Raw genomic sequence first — 25000 nt, 5'->3', positions numbered from 1 at the left:
ATAGGGGAGGGACCAAAGAGAACAAGTGGAGCAGTTGAGGTATTTGGATTAGAATCTCTATCCCAACTGCCATTTTCTCCCCAAATCCTCCACCCCAGCTTTAAGTTAAGTTCACAGGTGAGATTTAGTTAAAGGTGCTACGAGGAACTTTGAAATACTTCAGAATCAGTCTAATTTTTCCTCTGATGATCATAAATGACATGTAACAACAAACGAGACCATCAGCGTAAATAATGCTATTTTTATACAGCGCTTTTCTTTATGCCTTTTGTCATGGGTACGCTCACCCAGGATTCTGGAGAAACAGCTGGCGTGGTAAAAACACTACCACTTTTGTCAAAAGGGGGTGCAAGAATTAGAATAAACTGATGGTTCCTCGGAGCACCTTTAACGTCTATTCTTGATTGGGCCAGCTAATAGAACAATCTCACATCCAGGTCAACTTGTGTACAGCTTTCCATCACATAACATGACCGAGTTTTCCCACAGTTCCAACTTCTTTTCTATGAGTTCAGGTGGTTTTGTCAACAGCTGTTCAAGGATCGACTTCGAAGCTCAACCTAACATTAGTTTTCCTGCAGGCAGTTTAAGAAGACGAATATTTTCATCAATTGCAATTTGGATAGGATTGTTTCCTGGGAATACCCTGCCGACACAAACATCTGTTATAGCACATCTAAATCTAGCACCAACACATATAGGTTTGTTTTGTCACTTAGGCAACAGAAAGCCACTCTATATCAACCTCTGTTCTTCATTTCCTCAATAACACCGATAAACATATGATGGCAAATATCAGGAAATGCAGATCAGATAATAATCAGATTATGATAGAGGTGACACTGATGCACAGTCAGGACTGGGTGAGTCCTTGTCTGCGCTGAAAAACACTGGGTTTTATCATTTAATAAATGACGAGGATGCACATTCCCAGTAGAAAACCATATCCTGTTACATTTGTTTAAATCCAATATGTATAAAAAAACACAGAAAATATAGGCTATATCTTTTTTTGTAACAACAAGTGGGTTGTGCACAGACGCATATGCTCTCACACGCGGTGTGTTGACTTCAAAGTATGCGCCATAAAGGTGAGAGTGAAGATTTTACTGATACCACAGCCATTAGGAGATAAACAGGAAGCAATGTTGTGAGCACAAAAGCGATGCACTGGGATACTGCAATCAACCTGCGCTGTGAAAACATATCATGGCAGCCTTCACTCTTCATATCTGATAACTGTGGTGAACAACCAAGGGTGTCAATATCTGCAACCAATCAACATCATTTATCTGTGTTTTTTTCTCGAGGCTGACACATGACCTAATCAGGCAGTTTTGATTTCTCAACATGAGGATATGAATGCATTGAAAGTGATTGTGCAATCAAACAATTTCCAAGAAGACTAGATTAACCCTTAGTTGTGCAAGAACAGTCTGTGGTCATCTGAAATGCAGGAAGGAAGAAACAAGGAGTTTGTTATATTATTTTATCCTTACGATTTTATTTTAGAGAAGAATTACGGTAATGCTATCTAGAAGGACTCATTATGAAATAGATCACCACTGAGAGAAAAATGTTGTCAATTAAACATTAGGCACCAGGGGATAAATCAATGATACATTAAGACGCGTGTTTTGTTCCATATTTTGTGTAATCCAATCTACCCTCAAGAACAGGAACGGGAGCCTTGACTTCCACTTGACCGATCCAAAAGTTAACCTTTTTAAAGAATTGAACTGGTAAAATTCTGAATTGCCACAGAGCTGGATTATCTACTTGACCTATGTACTGTTTTTTTGTTGTTGATTAATTTAGTTTATTTTTATTTATTTTTTTCAAATCATATCTTTAACAGTTAAATGTTAACATCAATTTAATAGTCAGCATTCTGAGCTTGAATTCCTGTAGTTTTCTTGCAATTTGCTAATGAAGACTTGACTTAAAACTTGTTTTTACAATCTTGGGACTTGATTCGTGCTTGACTGGATCAAGACTTAAAGTTAACTCCACAATTTGTACACATAGCTGTGAGAAAACCTGATCAACTTGCCTCCAGTGATGTCACTTGAGTTCAAAAGAAGTGAGCTCTGTAGTCTACTGTTCATCTCTGCTTGGAGTTAGGGGCTTAAGGCTTTATAAACTGCTTCAAGCATAACACAACTAAGTCTCTAACTGAACTGTTGGCAGTTGGGTTGCATTGTGGGCAATGTGGACATCAGGTTTGGACAGGGAAGAAACATTTGATTATATATATATATAGGCTATATATAATATATGTCTGGTTCTGCTGCATCGATTTTGATGGTTAGTTTTTACAGTCCACTGCAAGTCTGACAATAGGAGTACGATGGAGTGCTCGTTCAATTTGAGACTTGAACAAATGGATGGTAGTTTGCTCGATCAAGATCACCAGAGGCAATAATTTGCCAAGTTCAAATACCTCTAGGCTACATTGACAAGTGGTTGAAAAGGATGTTGTGTTCAGGCGTTGGCTCAGTACTGTCTCTATGGGGTGGAGCCCTCAAGAATAACTGACAGACTTTCACTTCAGGGACAGTTCCCAGGACTCTTTGCTTGAATTTGGGGCACTTTGTATCCATCCTGAAAAATTATGAACCAAGTACACACTTAATGATATTTGTCATCTATAACTGCACATACAGCACATGATGTACATGTTCGAAACAATTGCACTTCATCTGCACTGTAAGGCCAACTACAGCCATTGAAATTAAACATGAACCCATATCAACCTATTGTACGGTTTAAGGTGCAGACACAGATATCTGAGATCAGCAGGTAGCATGTCTGTTTCCATTTACAGACACCAAGATAGATATTTATAAAGCGACAAAACCTCCAGGTCCAGCTAACACGTGCTTCTGCCTCTTCACTTCCTCAGCGTTTACTAAAAGCATGAATCATATAGAGTGTCTGAAAAAGCAGAAGTTTCTGAAATAAGTAGTTAAGGTAAGAGACAGTGGGGTGGCGGGGTGGGGGGGGGGGGGGGGGTGTCTGTGCACTCACAGTGGGCGCCTGTCAACATGACAGCCCTGGTTTTCCCAGCACTGGGAGGCGGACACTGCCCATCAACAAGACACAAACAAGGCTTTCACATTGCAAAGAACTGTCCTCTGATATCATCCAATCACCTTTGCATTGAGTCAAAATAAGATGACATGGAAATTTGACTATGGAAAAACAGCTTTAAAGACAAGAGTCCCCAATGTGTAGATACTGTATCATCATATTTGATGGATGGATGGATGGAGCTATGCAAAATTGCTACAATTCCTCATTTGCATGCATACGTAGATGCTAAAAAAATGAACACTTTCAATTCAATAGTCTCCTGTCACTCATGGAGTGGTTGTTCCCTTGAACAGTACCGGAGAAGACAAAACTCTGTCCTCAGCCTGACAGTCAGTGTCTTCATCCAAGCCCCGCAGAGCAGGTAGCAGATGCCCTTCAAAATAAAATATACAAAAAAATACACCCACGACTGCCTCATTGGTCTTACCTGCTGTTTACTGTCCCACGTCCATATAGCCTCTGCATGTGTCTAAAGAGTCCAGAGTGTCCAAGGCAAAGTGTCTCCAGCTCAGTTCCACTGCCATTCATGCAGCACACACATCACGCTTTGACAGACAAACCCACATCCTGGGCAAGAGAAACAAGAGGGAAATCATCCGCCGGCATATGGTTGTAGCTCTCTGCAGTGCTCAAAGACTTCTGCGCTTCTCAAACACATTTACACACACACACAAACACACGCACACACACACACACACCGCTGCTTACAAACAAGGCAAACAGGAAGTGTATGAGAGAGATGCATGTGAGCACAAAGAGGGAGGCTGCTGGTGTGTATAGGTGGGAAGTGTAACTGTGCGTGCCTGTGTGTTTCTGCATGCGTGCCGGAGAGGTTGCATGTGGATTTGGAGGGGATGTTGGCCTCTACAAGGAAGTCATATGTTTGACATGTTTGTTTTCATGCTATATTCACACTGGTGGGTAAAGTGTCTTTGTTTGGCTGTTGTGGCTTTGTTCATTATATTCTTAAGCTGGACAAGAGCATGGTGCTCAATTGTCTTAACACAATACACTAGAAAAGACCTTCTCATATGTTCTATGCAGTTAAAACATAATTTCAAGTCCTAGCAGACTGTGGTTAATAACACTCATTTATGAAGTATGACAGGGACTTTTACTTTGCTACAAGCAATGAAATGGGCAGAGTTTAATGGATATGCCGTATATCAAATTGTGTATAATAATAGATAATAAATGGGTCCTTTGTGTGTGTTTGTGTATTTCCACAAAGTTTGTGAGGTCCCTATTCCTGCTCTCTCTCTTTGTCTCTCTCTCTCTCTCTCTCTCTCTCTCTCTGTCTGTCTCTCTCTCTCTTGCTCTCTCTCTCAGCAACCCCCTCAGTGAGGGAAACACTGACCTTACTTCCCCCTCCTGCTTTGCCTGTCATTTACATTTCGTGTATTAGTGCAACTGTGAATTCCCCTTCTCTTGAATAGAGGAAAATGTAGTGACAAGCCATACAAAACAGTGACAGTAAACACTAACTGTGTTCAAGCTCACGTGTGTCTGCCAAACTTTTGACTGAAGAGTAATATAAGAACATCTGAATTCAAACTTCTTTGCAGTATGCCTTTATTTCTTTGAATAACATTTTTTTAAACACTTGACGAAATATATAAAAGTATTGCAAAAAATTCCACAGTGCTTCAAGGTGAACTATGATGTCATTCAAAGTAATTAAATGTTAACACAAACGTAGTTTTGATAGTTAAATGTTGTATATTTGTATTTTTTAGGAAAAGTAGGTGTAGAAAAGGAGTGAGTTTAAAGGTGAATTGTACAGTTTTTTGTTGTGATCAGGGTGTTCAGGTTTAATTTACCAAACCTTGTCCCCCAAAAATGTCAATCTCCTCCGCTCAGTGGTGGCATGTTGCCCACACTTATCTTACAAGCCATGATGACCACTGATTCAAATACTGTTCTTGAACTTGAACTTCAAATAACAAGACCGATGCAAACCTGAAGCCAGGGAAGTTATTTCAAACATGCAGGGCTCCCCTAAAATAAATGTATAAGTTGATAGGAAAATTACTAATGGAAGAATGCATTGACGATGGCAAGATAGGTGGAGATATTTCTTTTTTTAAATGTAGGAGGAAGACATTGAGGAGAACCAAGTGAAGTGAGTACTGACTGAGGTTAGAGAAGCGGTAAACAAAAACAAGATCCTGAACAAAGACACTAATCTGAAATCATTGTTTATAAAAAGTGGTTGATAAGCAAAATGCACATCCTCTGAGAGACAGGAATAAAAGAACAGAAAACATGCTGATCACATTTGCTCTTTTTTGTACATGTTGATTTCTGCTTGTACACTTAAATACACCTTACCAATGAAACACATATAGTTAAAGACCTATTTTCTAATGGTCTCTCCGTGATTTCCACAATGGTAAACCTTGTTGTTGAAATATGTAAAACTAGCTGATTGCCGAGAAGTTGCTTCCTCTGCTGCTAATACTTCTTTCTTTATTTGGAACACAGTTCTTTTTCACTTCTTTGTAATGAATGAATATTATATGAATATGATATGAGATCCACGGGGAGTCATTCCATTTCACAAAATTAGATTGAAAGAATGTTGCCTTTTGTAACATGCCAACTACTGTTTTGTGTGTGATTCTGCTGCATAGAGTACCTTTTATTGGCACCATCGTTGTCTGGTTACTGTAATTCAACATGACAAGGGCGGACAATGCACCTGAAAGGCCAGCATCTATGATCTATTCTTTTTCCAGCTTGTTGTATATGAATATGATGATGATGGGAGGAGGATGAGCTGACATATTAACAACATATTGAACTGAACACCGTGGTTTAATCCTGAAGAAAGATGTGATCTTTCTGTTTTCTGAAATAATTGAACTTATTGTCTACAGCAGCCATCCACCATTCAGTGTCCACCATTCAGACCTGCAGCAGTCATTCGGCGTCATGGTCATGAAATAAACAATGTTATGCCTCCACCGCCTGGGATAAATAGACACCGCTCGTTGCGCTGCGTATTGGTGTGTCTGTGTTACAGACACAAGATGGCGCTGTTACTTGTATTTCTGAAATTCAACAGGTCTCTTAAAGCTGAGGCTGCCTGCACCCGGGTTGGACTGCACAAGAGAACAGATGGTCATCGGGACGGATGTTTCCTGCAAAATATTGCACTCACATCTGCGCTGCAAAGGTTTTATTTTCTTAAAGACGTAATGACGTAAGACATAATGTTGTATTCATATAAGTAGAAGCTTTTAAGTGTCATGTCATATTTCAGTGGGCTGCTAACGGAGGTGATATCTGGTATGGTGTCCTGTCGGCAGATCAGTGAAAGTGTGTGGTTTTGTTTCTAAGAAAGAGAGTAACCTCAAGCTGGAGAGTGGAGACCAAACTGCGGTCATTTAAAAAATACCCGAAATGTGTTCCACAAAGGCCACTTTTTCACGTTCAAAGGTTCAATGAAGCTGCACTAGGATGAGGCAAACTTCAAAATCATGATGCTTTATTTTGAAGAAGGAATTCTTATTTCATAATGTATTAGGCTTTGACGACAGCTTAATTAACTAATCCTGATATGATCCTTAATGGCGTGGTGTGGTTCTGTTTTTTTAAAGAGGCGTTTCATTTATTTTATCTTCTAATAATGCCATTATATTAATCATCCTTAAGCATATATGCTACAGTTAAACACAGCACAATATAGTACTCTGGTTTGACGTGATGTTTGAGCATTTAGATAAATAAATAAATGACCAGAGTTGGCTACAAGCCATTAGGGAAAAAGAAAGAATCGGACGACCACAGCTTTGGTTACTGAAATATGAATGATCAGAGTGTGGTAATATAGGCCTAATGGTTAAGTTTATGCTTTAACAATTTAGTGCACCTCTCGATGATTACACTACGTCATTGTCTATCAGGTGTCGTTCAGATGAAGGTGTTGGCAAACCACCGAATCAATGCTGTGTTGATTCCAGTTTTTTTCTCTCTTTTATCCCGCGCTAATTCGGGTCTCAAACGCATGCCAATCTTCTGATGGGCAAGCAGTGGATGTGGTCGTTCCGCCTGGTGACATCCACCACTCGAGATGAGCTGTGATCGAAGGCTGTGCCAAGACCCGATCCGAGAGAGAGAGAGAGAGAGAGAGAGAGAGAGAGAGAGAGAGAGAGAGAGAGAGAGAGAGAGAGAGAGAGAGAGAGGGGGGGGGGTATAGAGAAAAGACCGGCAGGAGGAGTAGGTCTTGCTATAAGGACACTAGCAACTCTTAAAATCCAGCCGTGCTCCTCTATTTTTACGCAGGAGATATAGAAGAAACAAACAAGAAAGACAGAAGGCGCTGTGATTGTAACCCGATAGAAAAAAAAGTAGCTTATAGCGTCGCCGGTATTTTTGACATCTTTCTAAAAATTATCCTTGAGGTAAAGTGTGCTTTATTTAAAAAATCGAAAAAAGACCTGACGTGCATGTGGTGTGATTGAATGTGGCTTATGTATCAGTGGAAAGTATAGTCCCAATGCTTGTGTGGAAACAGCCTTCGTTTGTCCATTCTTGTTGTGCCATCACCAAACTTATAACAGTCTCACTGCCCACACACTCACTCACTGCTTTCTTCTTTCTCCTCCAGCGGCAGAGAGACACTTTGGGACGGTGCAGGGATCTATAGGCTACCATGATAAGGGCTGTTGATATTGCGCTCGCAGTGCTGCTGGCCGCGTCCATGTCATGCCGGAGCGCCCTCGGCGGCTACGGCATGAGCCTGTTCGCGGCGCAGACCTCTCCGCCGGACCCCTGCTACGATGAACACGGCAACCCGCGCCGCTGCATCCCGGACTTCGTCAACTCCGCCTTCGGCAAGGAGGTGAAGGTGTCCAGCACCTGCGGCAAGACGCCTGGCCGCTACTGCGTGGTCACATCGGCGGAGAAGGGAGACGAGAGGACCAGGAACTGTCACACGTGCGACGCCTCGGACCCCAAGAAGTACCACCCTCCGGCATACCTGACGGACCTCAACAACCCGCACAACCTCACCTGCTGGCAGTCCGAGAACTTCATCCAGTCCCCGCAGAACGTCACCCTGACTCTGTCCCTCGGCAAGAAGTTCGAGGTCACCTACGTGAGCCTGCAGTTCTGCTCGCCTCGACCCGAGTCCATGGCTATTTTCAAGTCCATGGACTACGGTAAAACGTGGGTGCCCTTTCAGTTTTACTCAACCCAGTGCAGGAAGATGTACGTCAAGCCAAACAGGGCCGTTATCACCAAGCAGAACGAGCAGGAGGCCGTGTGTACGGACTCGCACACCGACATGTACCCTCTGACCGGTGGGCTCATCGCCTTCAGCACGCTGGACGGCAGACCGTCGGCGCACGACTTTGACAACTCCCCGGTGCTGCAGGACTGGGTGACGGCCACTGATATTAAAGTCATTTTCAGCCGGCTGCACACTTTCGGCGACGAGAACGAGGACGACTCGGAGCTGGCCCGGGACTCGTACTTCTATGCCGTGTCGGACCTGCAGGTCGGGGGGAGATGCAAATGCAACGGGCACGCGTCTCGGTGCGTAAAGGACCGGGATGGAAGTCTGGTGTGTGAGTGCAAGCACAACACAGCTGGGCCAGAGTGCGACAGGTGCAAACCGTTCCACTACGACAGACCGTGGCAGAGAGCCACAGCGAGGGAGGCCAACGAGTGTGTCGGTAAGTCCAGCTACTGTCCTCCATATAGCGGCTGTCTCTGACGCTGAGCAGAGGGAGATGTTTTTTTTACGCATCTGTGGTGGCTCCAATGATTTTAAGATTAACTGTCAGCTATAGAGGACATATTTGAAAGTTAAAGAAAATGAGATATCAGGGTTTTGTTTTTTCGATTGATACATTTCGTATAAAATCAGTGAAATGTGTTAATACAAAATGAAAACGTGATGGTGTTTTTAACTTCAAATACATAGGCCTAATAATAGTAGGCCTGAATAATAATAATATAGTAATAATAATAATAATAATAATAATAATGATAATAGCCCTAATAATAATCGTTTCTGGTTCATAACTATCCCATTGTTATTTTAAGAGATTCAGTTCACCAAACTTGAACATAAACAAAACCACAGCAAAGTCACATTTATTTTCTCTGATATTGTGGCGCACGTAGAACATACAATTGGGTTTAGGTCACATGCAACATGAAAATGCTATTTGTCAGTCCATTTGGCTCGCTGCGGGCCGTAATGGAAGCTTTTAAACCACCTCAAACGCGACCACCGAGCCTGTTCATCCACTGGAACATTTCTCACAGCTCGACCTTATTGCCGCTACAATAAAGCGATGCCTTTTCATTTCGGTCCTGCAACGAAACTTGTTTTTATGACCACATCATTTTGTCCACATTTAAATCAATCCGAAAAGGATGTATCAGAATAAAATCACAAATTAATCATTCTTAATCTATAAGTAGTTTGTGAAATCTACAATATTAGATTGTAGATTGTAATATGGCAATTTGGTTCCAGTTTTGTTGCATTCATTCTGTTAATAAAATTTGAAGAAAATAACGACAGCAAAAATGACCTTTTTTAATTAATTACATTATTCACTAGCAGTCATGATCAGTTGGCAGCATCATAAAAAAAAGCAAAATGGGCATTAGGGCATTTAAATATAAAAAAAAAATCTGAAAAAGAAAGTAGGTGTTACGAATAAAAAAAAACATGAATTAGTAAAAAAAGGCAAATTTCTGATCATATCTCTCCTGCTGCTTTTTTCTGTCAGAGCCAAAAGTTCCATCAGCTGCTGCACGGTGATCACAATCATCAAAGTTACAGTAGTTGCATTTGTTGTGTGTTTTCTCACACCCTGGCACACACACAGATGAACCTGTATAGACTCTGAGTAATCCAGGACCACTGGGCCAGTTTCTGTCAATGGAAGTTCTGTACTCCATAGGTTCGGTAAGAAAATAAGGATGAAGTTGTGAGAGTGAGGTTGACTGTTTTTACAGATTATTGAAATGATTGAATCATGTTGATGGATTAATGATTGATGGGTGTATACATCATCAAAAATGTGTGATTATTGGTGATATAATCTTAAACTGAAACTTAACTGTGACTCCACACGATCACAGAGGACACATTCCACACACATTCAAACCTTCATTGTGTGAGAGGCTTCCATATGGTTTGACAGTCACGGCACATGTCAGCCACTTTGACACATAGCAGCTGTTTTGAAAGCTTTTTTGTTTGTTTGTCCGGTGTTTTCCATTTTTCTAAAGCTCTGGTTTATTGGGCCCTGGCAGATGTGTTGTTAAATCAACAGGCTCAGTTCTGTGGGAATATGTACATGCGGCGGGCACACACACTTTTTGACTTGAAATGCTCAAAATGTGTAAAAGAATGTAACGTTGTTGTTTTTTTTTCTCTATGAGTTCTTGGCTCTCTCTATTTAAAAGTGCTTTACTCAGAGAACACAATGGAAAGAGAGATTCATTGGTATGTATTCTTAAGCACAGCACTGTTAAAAGTGCCAGCAATCAAATAGTAAACAAATATTTTTATGTTTTTTTCAAATTTGAACATTTCAGGGACACTTTGAATTAGCAATTATTTTTAAAATATTTAAACGGTCCACGAAAAAAATAACTGTTCATGTAAAACTCCTATAAACTCTTGGAAATTAATTGTTTCATTTGTTCAATATCATTCACACTTTATTTTTGACCATACTAGCACACGTATAATATATTTCACACTGGAGCCATTAAAAGCCTGCCACACACTGCATCCATCATGTTGTTGGCAGTCTTAGTTTTTCAACGGTGTGTAGTTTATTGAAGTGTGTGTGTGTGTGTGTGTGTGTGTGTGTGTGTGTGTGTGTGTGTGTGTGTGTGTGTGTGTGTGTGTGCGTGCTGAGCTGAGGCAAACGATGACTCTTGAAAAGGGGGGAAAAAAAATCACACCTCTGTCAGGGCAGTGAAGAATAACAGGAGGTGTGCTGGATAGATGGCTGTACTACTCAATGGGAACAATATTTAGTGATCACGCTGTTATACCCGAGAGTTTTTCATTGCACTCCCGTTAATCACAGCACTGTGAGTGTCACTGGACCTTCAAAAGGATTGTATTCACCGCAGAAGTGCTTCTGAGTGGCAGTAAAAAGCTCTGGCACCGTGTGGGGTCGGAACTGACGTAAGCTCTTGACATAAGCTATTGATATTCTGATATATATAAAAAAAATAATTCAATAAAAGAGAGTAAAAAGAAAAAAAAGTATACTCCGGAAAGAACTTGAATACATACACACACACACACACACACACACACAGACACACACACACACACACGCGCGCACGCACAGACACACACACACACAAACACACACACATGCACGCACGCACGCACGCAGCCACACACACACACACACACACACACACACACACACACACACACACACACACACACAGGTCTCTCTCTTGAAGTGCACTTTGCTGATTACTTCCATCAGGATCTTAAAGGACACTTACGTGTTCCTGAGTGTGCGCGGCCCGATCCATTTGAGTTATTGACTCTCTCAGCAAAGGAAAGGCTTCTTATGCAATGAGTTCAGTAGCCATCACTGCGTCAGTCTCACTTTAGAATAGAGTTTAAATCTGGGTTTGCAGCAAAAGTAGAGGAAAACAATAGAGAATCCTACTCAACTCAGGTCATGAAAGGAAGGTGACATTGTTTCAACTCATTACTGATGAGAAATAGCTGCAGTCGAGAGAGTCCTTTCCTCCATGGAGAAAAATTGTTTAAATGCAAATGAACTGTAAATGTATATCCCCCAGTATTCAGGTTTTTGCAGTTTACTTTACGTGTGGCAGTGACAGAAAAAAGAAGAACAAAATGAAGAAGAAGAGGAGAAAGTGTGTTGAATAATTCAGGGAGATTAGAAAGACAGCTTGAAGGCATGCAGAATGAGGGGACGGGGACTGCACTACAGAGAGAAACATGCAGGGCCGAAAGGGAGGGAGGGGCTGGAGATGGAGGGAGGGGATAATAGTGAAAATGGAAGAGAGGAGAAATAAAGGGCAGTAGAGTGACATTTCCATAGCCCCTGGGCCAGCACAGTATTTTGACAATTGTCTCTTCTTTTTTAATTTTTTTACCCCAGGCGCCCTTTATTGGGCCAATGGGAATGTAAAGGCTGCGTTCAGTAGACAGGAGCAAACTTTTTATTTTTTCAGAGGCCTGCCTGGCGATGCATTGATACTGTAACACATTAGTGACTTGGAAGAGATGCTCTGGGCTGGCTTTAACCGTCTTCTTTCCTCTATGCTCTCAAAGTCTACTATATTACTAAAGCACGGTATATCAGCTGGACAACTTGTTTTGGCCTCACTATCTCAAACATCTACACTGCAGAAATCACAGAGCACACTCAAAATGTTCCCAGGTGCTGATGCAAAGGCGAGCAGCTGACAGGAAGCAAACATGTGGTGCAGAAAAAAGTTGACATGGTTGATTTGATAGCAATTGAACACTTGAGTTTTAAAGGCCACAGCCACTTGTTTTTTCCAGGTTGTTTTAATGCTTTGTGATTTATGGTTGTGTTTCCAGGGGTAGAACATCTTGAACAGGCTTAAGTGCCTTTACTAGATTTAAATATTAACTACAAAGAAGTGTCCACGAAAACACAAGTAAACACTTACAAACAGCTGTGCCTCACTGATGTTTGGTGGTGTATTTCACTTATTTCCATGGATTAATGCCCAAACCTTAAAAAGGTCGAAGATAAATCAAGAGCAACTGCACTGGACATTTTCCCAGCGACAGTATCGGCAACAATCAATTCCAGAATCCCGGGCAGGTCCTCTCGGACAGAATTAAGAAGACTAGCTTTCCTTCGTACCATTTGTGCACCAACTTTAGACTCAAATACTGAGAGTTATGACAGAAATTGCAGAAAGGTAAATTGTGGCCTAAATACATGATAATGCAATGATGTGAACGAACAAGTTGTGCTTTTAGCCATAGGTTTCCACAACCATGGAGACACCCTTCAATGAACAATCAATCAATAGTAGTTCAATCAGCTTTGACTCACGGCTCATGCTCACGTTCTGTGTGTCATGTGTTGACAAACGTTTTGTGAAACAAAGTGGTGGCAGAGACAGAAAGTTCAGTTTGAAAAAAAAGTAATTTATTACATCCTAACACTCAAAGTATCACATTTGCTTGTTAGAAATACATTACATTCCACCAATAATATTAGATTTTTTGTTTAAATTGTAGAGGGTTGATTTTACTCTTCAAATACTCAGGTGAGGGGTTGACAGTCATCCTGCACATATATGAGAAACTCTCAGTAACAGCATGTTGTAATATCCTACCAGTCAAATATAGATTTTCATTTGGGGAATAGAGATGTTTTGGCAGGACCCTTTGTCTCCTTGCTGTCATGTTGGCTTGATACCTTTCAGACATGAGCGAAGGTCTGGTTAATGTTTGAGCAGCTCACCGTGCACCTTTTATTAACCGGCATCCTTCATCTTCAAAGGTGCCGACATGGATGCGTTGTAAGTCCCGGTCACAGCAAACAAAAGTGAGAATAAACCGACTGAGAAGCTTTGCACTTTGCACTGCCTTACTATTCCTCACCTTCACTAGTTCAGTCAGCACTCACCTCTTGCTATACTGACAAGCACACACCTGTGGGCATGTACACACACACACACACACAGAGACGCACGCACACACGCACACACACACACACACACACACACAGACGCACGCACACACAGACGCACACACACACACACACAGACGCACTCACGCACGCACAGACACACACACACACACACACACACACACACACACACACACCCAGACACACACACGCACACACACACACGCACACACGCACACACGCACACACACACACACACACACACACACACACACACACACACACACACACACACACACACACACACACACACACACACACAGTTCTCTTCAGGTCTTCAGCCGCTAGTTCAAACAGAGGGTAATGGCCTCTCTCCCACTTCGAGAATCTCCTGTTTCTTCAGCTCTTATCAGTGTTTATGACTCGTTTTGTAAACCGCGACAAAAATAAGTCGCTTGTGGTCCAGACGACTGGCTCCCCCTTCGGTTTTACATTCAGAGACCTGTTGTATCTCTCAAGCAGACAGAAACATGGCCACTGAGGCAGCAGTGCACATACTGTAAGCAAGGCTGACGCTATGCTATATCAAGCGCTGTAACCAAACACAAAAAGGACAGCCAGGAAAGATACTCACACACACACACACACACACAGTGAAAGTGTGGTAATATTGAAAAATTCTCTGCAGCAAGTTTTGGAAATGCAGGAGACCATATCAGTGTGAATTGAAGATGTCCATTTGTTTCCAATGCTGCTGTTGTCTGGGAGAGTGTATGTGTTTTTTTGTGAGTGTGTGCTGCCCATTACTATATTGTTTTGCTCAGAATCTATGCCATGTATTTAAAAAGTACAGTTAGTTACATGTAAGATGCAAGAACTCCCAGTTTGAACTTTCAGAGTTAGTCAATAATCACATCTGTTTAATAGTGCTGGCACACTGCTGGAGCCTGACTGTATGTATTGTGTGTACACTGAGAAAAAGAGAAACATTTATTGATACACATTCAAAGATATGATGCCATGTCTTCTTGATGTCAGTACATTGTGATGTGAAAATAGATTTGACAGGTCTTTTAGTGACGGGAGGTGAAATATCTTCCTAGACTTTCCTTTTGGACCAATAATGATAACCTGAATGAACATCCATTTTTGTTTTAACAGAGAAGTAAGCCATTTGGTCCTTTTAGCTACCTTCCTGTCGGTGACTACAGTTAGCGGTCCCCTACCTAGTCCCTACGTCACCACCACATGAACAGGCAGCCGTCTTCATCAGATAGTGTCGTGATGGAGAGTAGCGAGTCATCGTTCACGGTCACAGAGACCCGCCTTTTTATAGAGTTCTGTCTCCTTATTGGATAAAAAACAAGCAAGATACTCAACATTTTATCTGGCAATTACTGCAAAGCTGAATGACTGGGAGACTCGTGTTATGAGCTGTGCATACTGTTTAAGTGATTGCTGTATGAATATAGAGTGATTTAACACTTATTAACAAAAACATATCACTTACTTCTCCTTTAAGCATGAGGATTCTGAACTGTGTTTCCAGTAGTAGGACATCAAAGTCTTTTTTTATTTCCCAATAATAAAATTGTTATCTTTGAGCACTCATGTAACCAGAGACTTAACAGTCCCACCAGTGTGATCTGTTGTAATTCCAATCATTTAGGTTCAAATGGAAGCAATTGATGTGACATAAATAATGCAGATGCTGTTGAGTACGGTGGAGCACGGAATATCTTGAAGCTGTTAATGTCAGTCTTTGGCAGCAGACCCCTTTTTTGAGCTGGAATTTTTGGAGCCAGTTGTTGCTTGTCGTGAGGCCCCGCTCAAGAAACAATTCACTTTTGATGAAATTCATCTTTTGCAGAGATACTAAATTCTGAGAGGCCTTTGAAGAGTGGAATCACGTTTATATATTAAAAACAAGGTTAGAGGGTTACATGAGGATAAGACAGACAGTTAACACAGACAATGGCAATGTGTATGTGTGTGTGTGTGTGTGTGTGTGTGTGTGTGTGTGTGTGTGTGTGTGTGTGTGTGTGTGTGTGTGTGTGTGTGTGTGTGTGTGTCTGTGTGTGTGTCTGTGTTTGTGCTGAGAGAGAGTTACAAGGAAGGCTGCCTCTAACAAAAAAAAAAACCTACTGAACGTGTGATCTGCAAGTTGTCTGGTATACGTCTCAAATGTGAAAATATCATTTTCATTACTGTCCGTTTTACTGCCTTTGACAAAGCTCAGCTCGCCCCGCTTGGGGTGATGGAATGTGTTCACTTATCAAGAAGGCCAGTGTGTCTGTTGTTGAATCCAGGGTCCTCTGGGCAGAGTGAATATTTCTGCGGCTGCGGTCTTGTTTCATTGCTTTGGCTACAACACATAATGCAACACAGATCACCGCTCACAGTGTGAGCCCGCATTTTTAGCATGCAGTGTCTGTGCGAATGTGTGAGTTTGCGCACGTAGGTTCTCCGTGCACACGCACCATCCCAGAAATGGAACCTCAACCTTGTTTTTGAGGAACGGTTTGGTCAGAAGCCATATTGCCTCTGAAGGAAAGCCATATTGTGTTACCCTGTTGGCTTCTGGCCTGCAATCACTTCCTCTTGTCACCCTCACTGGTGCTTGAACTCACCGTGGACCGTAGCTGGCTTATCATAACACTGGCCGGGCCAAAAACTCAGATGGTCATTATCATTATCATCATCATTCTCATACATATTGTGATTAGGAATATGGCTGCTGCATAGCTCGGGGTGAAAATACATTCTGCGTCCGTGTTTGTGTGTCTTGTGTTTAAATCGTTTCCATCCAATCTGTGGCGCACTCTACCAGCAGCTGGTGATAATTGGTCCGGCCGATGAGATCCAAGCGGATCTTTCCCTCTTCTGTCTGTCCTTTAAACACACAGTACTCCTCTTACTCAATATCAGCTGCAGACGTGGCTGGCTCACATATACGCACACTTCCGAACTATGTTTTTACGCTGTCAGGTATATTGTCAAGAGAGAAATCCGGGCGTACTGCACACTAAATACTTTCAGCAATCTGATTAATCTCTCTCAAACCACAGGCGCAAAGTAAGTTTTCTTTACAGCGATGACAGCTGTGTCATTATTTTCATTGGAGGGCGTGCTCTTTGACAGCACAGACAGCTCAACCATAGCTGGTCGAATCAGGTGCAAAAAGTTAAATGCATTACAAATTCACACAAAAACAGTGCTCAAACAGGAATAGGATGGCTTCTAGCAGGGCTGCTATAGCTGCTGCAGAAAGAGTGTTTGAAGGTCATGGGGGATACAGGCAACTTCATGCACTTACTCAACAGGTAGCTCCACATGTTGAGTACCACCAGTGACGGACAAACACAAAAGGCTCTCCTCAGTCTGTTGATATGTCATTGCCGTCTGCCAGTTATCTGTTTATATTTGTGTGTGTGTGTGTGTGTGTGTGTGTGTGTGTGTGTGTGTGTGTGTGTGTGTGTGTGTGTGTGTGTGTGTGTGTTTGTGACATGATTGTGTGACTGGTTCCATGTGTCTTTTTTCAATGCACGTAGGCATTCACATTGTAAAATGTATTTATTTTTACCGTAGAGAGTGTGTGTGTGTGTGTGTGTGTGTGTGTGTGTGTGTGTTTGGTCTGTGTTAGGGAAAGTTTGAGAAGGAGAGAGAGAGAGAGAGAGAGAGAGAGAGAGAGAAAGATTAAGATTGTGCAAGCATGTGTGAGTGTGTCTGTTAGACTGTGTTGTCTGCCAGTGTGTGTTTACGCAAACAGTAATTCTATCCGGGATGAGAGCAGCTATTCATTGCCTGGGGAGTCATCTGTTAATGAATTAATTGGTGACTTGATGCCATAGTGAAAGCTCGTCTAAGCTGAGGGAGGAACTATGTGTGCTGTGGGTTTGGCATGAACCACGGGATGAGTTTGTGTGTGTGTGCGTGTGTGTGTGTGTGTGTGTGTGCGCGTGTGTGAGAGAGAGAGAGACAGAGACAGAAAGATTGAGCAGGAGAGTGAGACAGAGGTGTGTGTGTGTGTGTGTGTGTGTGTGTGTGTGTGTGTGTGTGTGTGTGTGTGTGTGTGTGTGTGTGTGTGTGTGTGTGTGTGTGTGTGTGTGTGTGTGTGTGTGTGTGTGTGTATGATGGAAAGGCTTTGTTCAAGCGGGTACCAGATGATTAGGGGTAATCAAAACCCTCACCAGACAACATCAGCATGTGTTTGCACATTAGACACTTGGCTCTATGAATCACAGCCTGTCTGCGTCTTGTACTGTATATATGCTATATACTGTATATTAAGCCGTCACATTAACACCACTGTGTAAACCCTGTCACACACGGGGGTGAAAAGGGCTAATCAGGCTAAACACACGCCGTGCCATTATACTGGAAATTAACTGTAGAAAATGTTCTGACTGTTTTCAGCTCCTTGTCTGGGTTTTTTGGCCTATGTGCTCAAAAATCTGAGTCATTATTTTATTGGGATTAAGTGGACTGCTAGCAGCTGGACACAATCTGTACACAAATAACACGCAGGGCTCTGCTCATTATTGCAGCCAGTCTGTTGGAAAGCTCGGGAAGACTGATGCACACAGCATGGAGTTTCTGTTTTGTTGTCTTGCATTGAAGGCAAAAAGGACACTTTTGCAATTGACTGTTTGAGAAGAACTAAGACTTCTCACAGTCCCCCTGGAGTCAGAAAAAGGTTTTATACTACTCTCTTTTTTAGTGTTGTACTTCTCATACCCTGTAAACTGACTCTGTGTAATATTGGTGGGGTTCTCCTTCGAGCCAGACAGTTTATGCACAAAGCCAGCGTCACTCATGGAAGAAGTCATCATGTTTTTAACACATTGGTAGCATGTTACTGATTCATGGCCGTCATGGCGGTCTCACTTGTTAACAGTGGTCCAGGTAAACACTGTGAGGTGAGTGTCTGTGAGAGAGAGAGTGCCTGGTGCTATGTGTTTGGGATGATGTTTGCGTAGGCATTGGCAGCTTTTCACTGTTTAAAGGCAGTGAGTGTATGTGTATGTGTATGTGTATGTGTATGTATGTGTGTGTGTGTGTGTGTGTGTGTGTATGTGTTTGTATTTGTGTGTGTGTGTGTGTGTTTGTTTGTATTTGTGTGTGTGTGTGTGTTTGTTTGTATTTGTGTGTGTGTGTGTGTGTGTGTGTGTGTGTGTGTGTGTGTGTGTGTGTGTGTGTGTGTGTGTGTGTGTGTGTGTGTGTGTGTGTGTGGTGTGTGTGTGTGTGTGTGTGTGTGTGTGTGTGTGTGTGAGCGTGTGTGAGACTTGATCCTGAGGCCAGGGCCAGCGGCACTGTAGAAGATCAGTGATGATGACCTCAGCAGCTCTGTGTGGCAGCGGGTTACTGCACGGTTAACAAGAGGAGGGCGACTGTTTGCGGCCAAGGCAAATATATAATGTAGACCCAAGGCAATGACATAGAGAGAGAGAGAGAGAGAGAGAGAGCGAGAGAGAGAGAGAGAGTGAGAGAGAGAGAGAGAGAGAGAGAGAGGAAAATAAGCAAGATGGAGAGAAATTGATTTTAAGAGAAGTTAAAGAACGTCATTGTGACGCACTACGCCTTGCATTGATTAGTCAATGCAATATTAATGAGATTAAATGTAAAATCTTTGCATGTTCTTTCAGGTAGAAGAAAAACACATCAGGACAGGCACTGGAGCTGGTGCAGCATGTGTTGTTACATTACCGCTACAATTATCCGAGTCTGTTCACACTTAAACAAAATTTGAAAGCCTTGGCACAGCTTGTTACAACTCCTTCAATGTCTCTCTGTAGCTGATAGGGCTGTAACAGCATCAACATCAACAATAAAAAACACATACTCACTTATGTGTTGAGAGAGAGAGAGAGAGGGGAATAAAAGAAAATGAGGCCTTTGAATTTGCAGCATGCTCAGCGTTTGATTCAAGGTGAAAGTCCTGGCAAAAAAACTTCTTCTGGCAACAGTCGTCCCCACTTCGCCGACAGGACCACCTAGCGCGAGCGTGAACACATCGGGCCCAAAGCGGGGGTCCGCAACACTCACAGCTATAGATGATTAATGGCTGGACGCAGTTACAGGACCGACACGGCAGCCTGTTGCGTGGATCAGAGTGCCCCCCTGCTGGCTCTGTAGAAACACTGCTGTCGTCATCTGAAGTCAACCGCAAGCAGCTGCAACCTCTGAGGAATAAAGTGTCTGCAGTGGTTAATTATGTTGTAAACATTTGGACTGTAGATGCAGATTAAGCTGCAAAGCGTTTTGACGCAGGGTTACTCTATGATATTAGGTCGCAGCGCAATGAACACATATTGGTTTATCGGTTTTTAGCTGTTTTATGCATTTACACACTTTCTTCACTCTCTCTCTCTCTCTCTCTCTCTCTCTCTCTCGCTGGCTCTAAACACACACAATCAGAGAAAGCACCTGTGACAGATCAAGCAGATTCAAACTGTTTTATTTTGCGTCAAACCTGCTCACACTGCCAGAAAAAACCTTCCCTGGAATTCCTTCTATGTGTGTGTGTGTGTGTGTGTGTGTGTGTGTGTGTGTGTGTGTGTGTGAGTGTATGTGTTTTGTTGAATAGCTGACGGTGATTTATCACCAATAGCTTTGTCTTTCCCATATAAGTCATGGTGCAGGCTGTCTGAGTGTGTGTGTGTGGGGCAGCCAGCGGGCCGCCAGAGGTTTGTTGCACCCGGTCGTCATGGATGCCTTCAAGCCACAGTTGTGTTTGTGTGTGTCTCAGAGTGTGTCGGCCTGTGATTGTCTATGTAACCAACAATAACACAGGCAGCTAAGAGTGATACATCAGCCTTTTATCTTCTTAGTATGGGAGCCTGTCAAACCAAACAAGCTGGTAAAGTAAGCCGCATTTGGAGGCAGCAGGTTGTCAGTGGTTGCACAAAGAGATCTCAGTCAGCAGAGGTCAGCACAAAGTAGACAGATTTACAATAAACTTGAGGAGAGGACACTTTGTTGGCAATATTTTCTATCATATTGATTTGTATGATCTCTAATTAAAAGTTAAGTTGATGGCTTATTGTGGAAAATAGGATTCTACAGTATATGGGATCATGTTTGCATTTGGATATGGGCTGACTGTGGTAAAAAGAAAACGAGATGGACTGGTTCCCAAATGAAGCTTTTCAACAGGTGGCTCTGCGATGTATAGTTCTGTATTTGATCCCTCCACATTTAATGTTACTGAAAATGTTTAACACTGAGTCCAGTGCAGAGAAACCAGGATCATTGGAAACTACTGTATATGCGGGGCAACATCTGCATTGTCATTTTTATTCTTATTTTCTTAATTTGCATTAGCGCCACAGCCTAAACTCCACAGGCGACCTGTGTGTCCATCAAAACAAACATCCTAACCTTTACGGAAGATGCCATTTTACCCTGAAGAGAACATAACACCAAAAGGCCTGTTTATGTTTGTGTGTGTCGTTGTTCGGTTGTGTGAAGTGGAATGCAGACTTCTGGGTAGGCTGCTTAGGGTCAGTTTGCGGGGGGTCATCTCAATTTGCCAGGGGTGATCCCGGGTTAATCCATCACTCATTAGCTCTCAGAGATAACACACAAAGCGGGGTGAGGGGCTGCCAGTCCACACTTTCTCTCTCTCAGTTGCCCTTATACACAAGAACACACACTGTCTCTCCCTCCTACGGTCCTTCAGTTAAGACAATAAAAGAAATGGAGAGCATCTGACGGAATGAAAGCCATGCTCTCCTCTCCTGCTTTGCCTAACACTTTTTCCTCCCGATTAACCCCTTCCCCTCGCTTGCTCCCCTCCCCTCGTACAATGCTGCCAATTAATTAGGCTTGGTGTCCAGCTGAGAGTGAGGGAGAAGCTCAGAAAAGCACTGGCCTCAGCTGATTCCACTCCTCTAAAGAAGGCCCGTTTACAGAGAGAGAGGAGAGAGAACGAGAGACCATGGGGGTGACTTGGGGAGACAGAGAGTGAGTGAGGGAGGGAGGGTGGGCAGGAGACAAAAAGAGAAAGGGAGAGAGATAAATACGGATCGAGGCTCTAGACTCAGCATGCTACCAGTAAGTGCTATTTAAATAGCTTCCACTGCCGCCGCTGACTCTGCAGTGTTGCAGGACGAGGGCCGCCTCTATAGTATGTGAGATGTGTGTGTGTGTGTGTGTGTGCATGTAAGTATGTGAGTGTGTGCGTGTGTGCGTGTGTGTGTTTCGGGGGGCTCCTCAGCAGCTGTGGGGATCCCTTCCTCCTCCAGCAGAATAAATCATCAGGTTCCCACGTGAGTCCCCTCTTTGCTTCTAATAACAAAAGGCCCGTATCACTGGAGGATGACAAAGCAAACAAATGGGCCTAATTACGGAGGGGCCGATAAGGAAATTATAAGGAAATTGAGTCATTAATGGTAATATTTGTGTTATGAGATGGGGGCGAAAAATTCATTTCCAAACGTGGGGCCCCTCTGTGTTTTCTCTGAAACTACGTAGACTGGGCAGGGAGAAAAAAAAACTTGGCCTCTGCCGCATTCTCTCCGTCTGTCTCCTGCTCTCTAACCTCAAGAGACATTTTGCAGGTATTGAAATGGTTACATACCAGGTCCCTGTAGATATCCAGATGTGCATCTGATGATAAAAAGCAACCTGGAGAATGCATTTCACTTTTTTTTTTCTTTCCCCCTCCCTTGTTTTGGTTGTATTTTTTCCGTCTCATATTTTAGTCTTGTACGTCGGCCAGGACAGGTCGTTGGCTGGAGATAAAAGTTGAAGTTGGAGCATGCGAGGGATAACCGATGGGAGATGATTCTTATGTCTCCCAGAGTCGAGGGGGGGAGACAGAAAGAGTGGGGTGAAGAAAGAGGTAGAAGGATGGAGAGATAGAGCCCAGCCAGAGGGGAATACTCCCAGTGCATCTTTCCCCCGGTCTGCCTGTCAGGGGGCTGTGGGAGTATTAACAGTAGCTGATGCAGACCTCGTATCTGTCAGTAATTTGTGGTTTCTTTTTTTATATATATACTTATATATCTATACCTCACTTTTCTTCTTGCAACTCTTGTCCCCTAGCAATTGCAGGGTTCAGTTAGGGTGGATGGTGTTTGTGCAAAGTGCAAGACTTTGCTTGTCGGTGTCAGTTAAATGTGAATAATGTAAACACATGATGTTTTTTTGCTTCAAATCACATCTTAAACCAAGACCACAATCAGTCCCTATAACCTTAACCCAGTGCTGTGTGTGGGTGCTCAAACAAGCATTCAGTCCGTTCTCATTTGTTCTAATGGATTTTTTCCCTTTTTAATCTGGAGGTGTCAGAAACCAGCCTAATAAGACAAATCAATGAATTAAAGGTATTGCATTAGTGATAAACTGCATCCCCTTTGGCAGTTGTTTTACTTACAAGTCAAAGTAAATGCAGGTTCTTATACGTGGGTAAAAACTTAGTAAGTAAGTAGTAAGTAATTGCTCAAATCAAAATGTTATGCAATTTTTTGCCTAGGTATGTTTTAAGTGACCTAATTCCAGTTTAGAAAATAAAGCCAGATGTGACATTTTTGTGTTGTGCATCCAAAAGGAGAAATGACTCTCTCAATCAAAGACACTGTTTTGCCTTACACTTCACTTATTGCCTCTTTGGAGCTACAATATATATACCTATATGTCAGGCAGATACTTAAGAGAAAGCAAATATCACTTCAACGGTAAGTCTTAAAAGCCAGTGGCCGTTGTCCAGCCTCCTGTGACAGCCACCGTTTCATTATCCAGGAACATTAGGCAGTGCAGTTTCCACTTTTAGAAAGAAAGGCAGTATTGGGTTTCCCTGAGCGCTTTTCCACAGCAGTGGGCGGGAAATGAAATTAACTCAGAGCCCCAATAACAAACAAGGTCAGTAAAAAAAAATAAAGAATGAGGAGATTGCAAACAAAGATGGAGAGCAAAACGAAACAGAAGAGTGGGATTTAAGGAATAGAATAACAGGGGGTTAGTGTTTGGGCTGCTGCCATGGCGGATGACCTCATCGGAAATGACACATCTTTTCCAACGCAGACAATATCATATATTTAGACACAACAGTGTAGGCTACATTAAAGCACAATGGGCAAGTTGTGAATGTGTTGATTGGGGGGTTTGCACATTTCAGATATACCATAAAAGAGATGATGAATTTTGACAAAATGATCAAATTGATCCATATCAAATGTCCGCACTAGCTCTCTTGTTAGGGTTTCGCTCGTTTATCAGCTGCAAGATTTAAGACAAAAACACCTGCAATAAGGGGTCAAACTATTTTCTGAAGTCATTTTTAATTAGATTATGTTTAAGTGGCCTATTTGATAATTATAGCCAATTTTCCTGGCCAACTGAGCAGCGCAATCATCCTGTAGCTGAGAATCAACCTCTTGCCAGAGCAAATATTGTGTAATATCTACAGAGTCTATGACACATTGGGGGTAATATTGTTCTAGACCTAAATTAAACATTTCACTGGAAAGCAGAGTGTTTATCAGCAGCTCAGCTCTCAATGCTCGTAGTATTTAGGAGGGAAAACCTTGAAAGTGAATGTGTGAGCAGAAACAGGAAAATGTTGCAGCCTATTTTTTCCTCATTAGCCTTAAACTGATAATCTGTTTAGCTTTATGAATCACTCCTTAAACCAAGTATCCCAAGATGATCCTGCACCTTGACAATTTACATCAAGTGCCTTCATAAAGTGAGATTGAAAAAAAAGGTGTGGTGGTGGTCTGGTCTGGGTGGAGTACCATCTCCAATTGCAGACGTATACATTGACTCAACCATGATTTCCCTTTAATGCAATCATACAATAGGTGCCATGCACACATTTTGTAGAGGGTGAATTTTTAAAAACATTTGCCCTGGATGTAAAACATGTCGATTTTGGACGTCACTTTGGCTCTTGCAGAATCGCCAGGATTAACCATCTTTAATAGCGCACGTTATGTCTCTTTTTAACCTCATTATCAAGTGACCGTTACTTTCAAATATTGTAAAATGATGTGGATTGTTCAATGGTGTATCCAGTTTCTTTTGTGGATCATTTAGTTAACTCTTTGTTTGTCGGGCAGGCGTCTTATATATTTTTGGACATCTCCTATTGAAGCAAATCTCTTTGTTTTGTTCTTTCACACTAGACTGTGTCTGAGTCATCATTCAGTTTGCCACTCTGTGTACCACAAGGATTATCGAGGCCAATGGGTGACATCCATGCTGCCTCTTTTATCGTGCGAGAGTTTGAATCGAAGCATCACAAAAAT

The 25000-nt window shown here is 42.4% G+C and overlaps 2 protein-coding genes across 6 annotated transcripts in view; one reads left to right on the top strand and one right to left on the bottom strand.

Moving 5' to 3' along the window:
- The window catches only part of pik3r5 (phosphoinositide-3-kinase, regulatory subunit 5), a 23331-nt gene extending 19655 nt beyond the window's left edge, over positions 1-3676 (bottom strand). For both annotated transcript variants that reach the window (XM_080028940.1, XM_080028941.1), the window contains exon 1: positions 3524-3676. The gene's annotated coding sequence lies outside the window, so the exon portion shown is untranslated. The remainder of the gene's footprint in view (positions 1-3523) is intronic.
- A 3679-nt stretch (positions 3677-7355) lies between these two features.
- Positions 7356-25000, top strand: part of ntn1a (netrin 1a) — a 60795-nt gene continuing 43150 nt past the window's right edge. For 3 of the 4 annotated variants that reach the window (XM_080030070.1, XM_080030069.1, XM_080030067.1), the window contains exons 1-2: positions 7356-7502; positions 7709-8777. In XM_080030070.1, the coding sequence (XP_079886196.1) occupies positions 7754-8777 (1024 nt within the window). In that variant the 5' untranslated portion in view covers positions 7356-7502; positions 7709-7753. The remainder of the gene's footprint in view (positions 7503-7708; positions 8778-25000) is intronic. The other variant, XM_080030068.1, reaches the window with a different exon arrangement.

This window comes from Ammodytes marinus (genome assembly GCF_949987685.1).
Source record: "Ammodytes marinus genome assembly, chromosome: 6".
In the NCBI taxonomy this organism is placed as follows: domain Eukaryota; kingdom Metazoa; phylum Chordata; class Actinopteri; order Uranoscopiformes; family Ammodytidae; genus Ammodytes; species Ammodytes marinus.
Note: the sequence above shows the minus strand (reverse complement) of the source record. Positions and strands in the feature narration are given on the sequence as shown.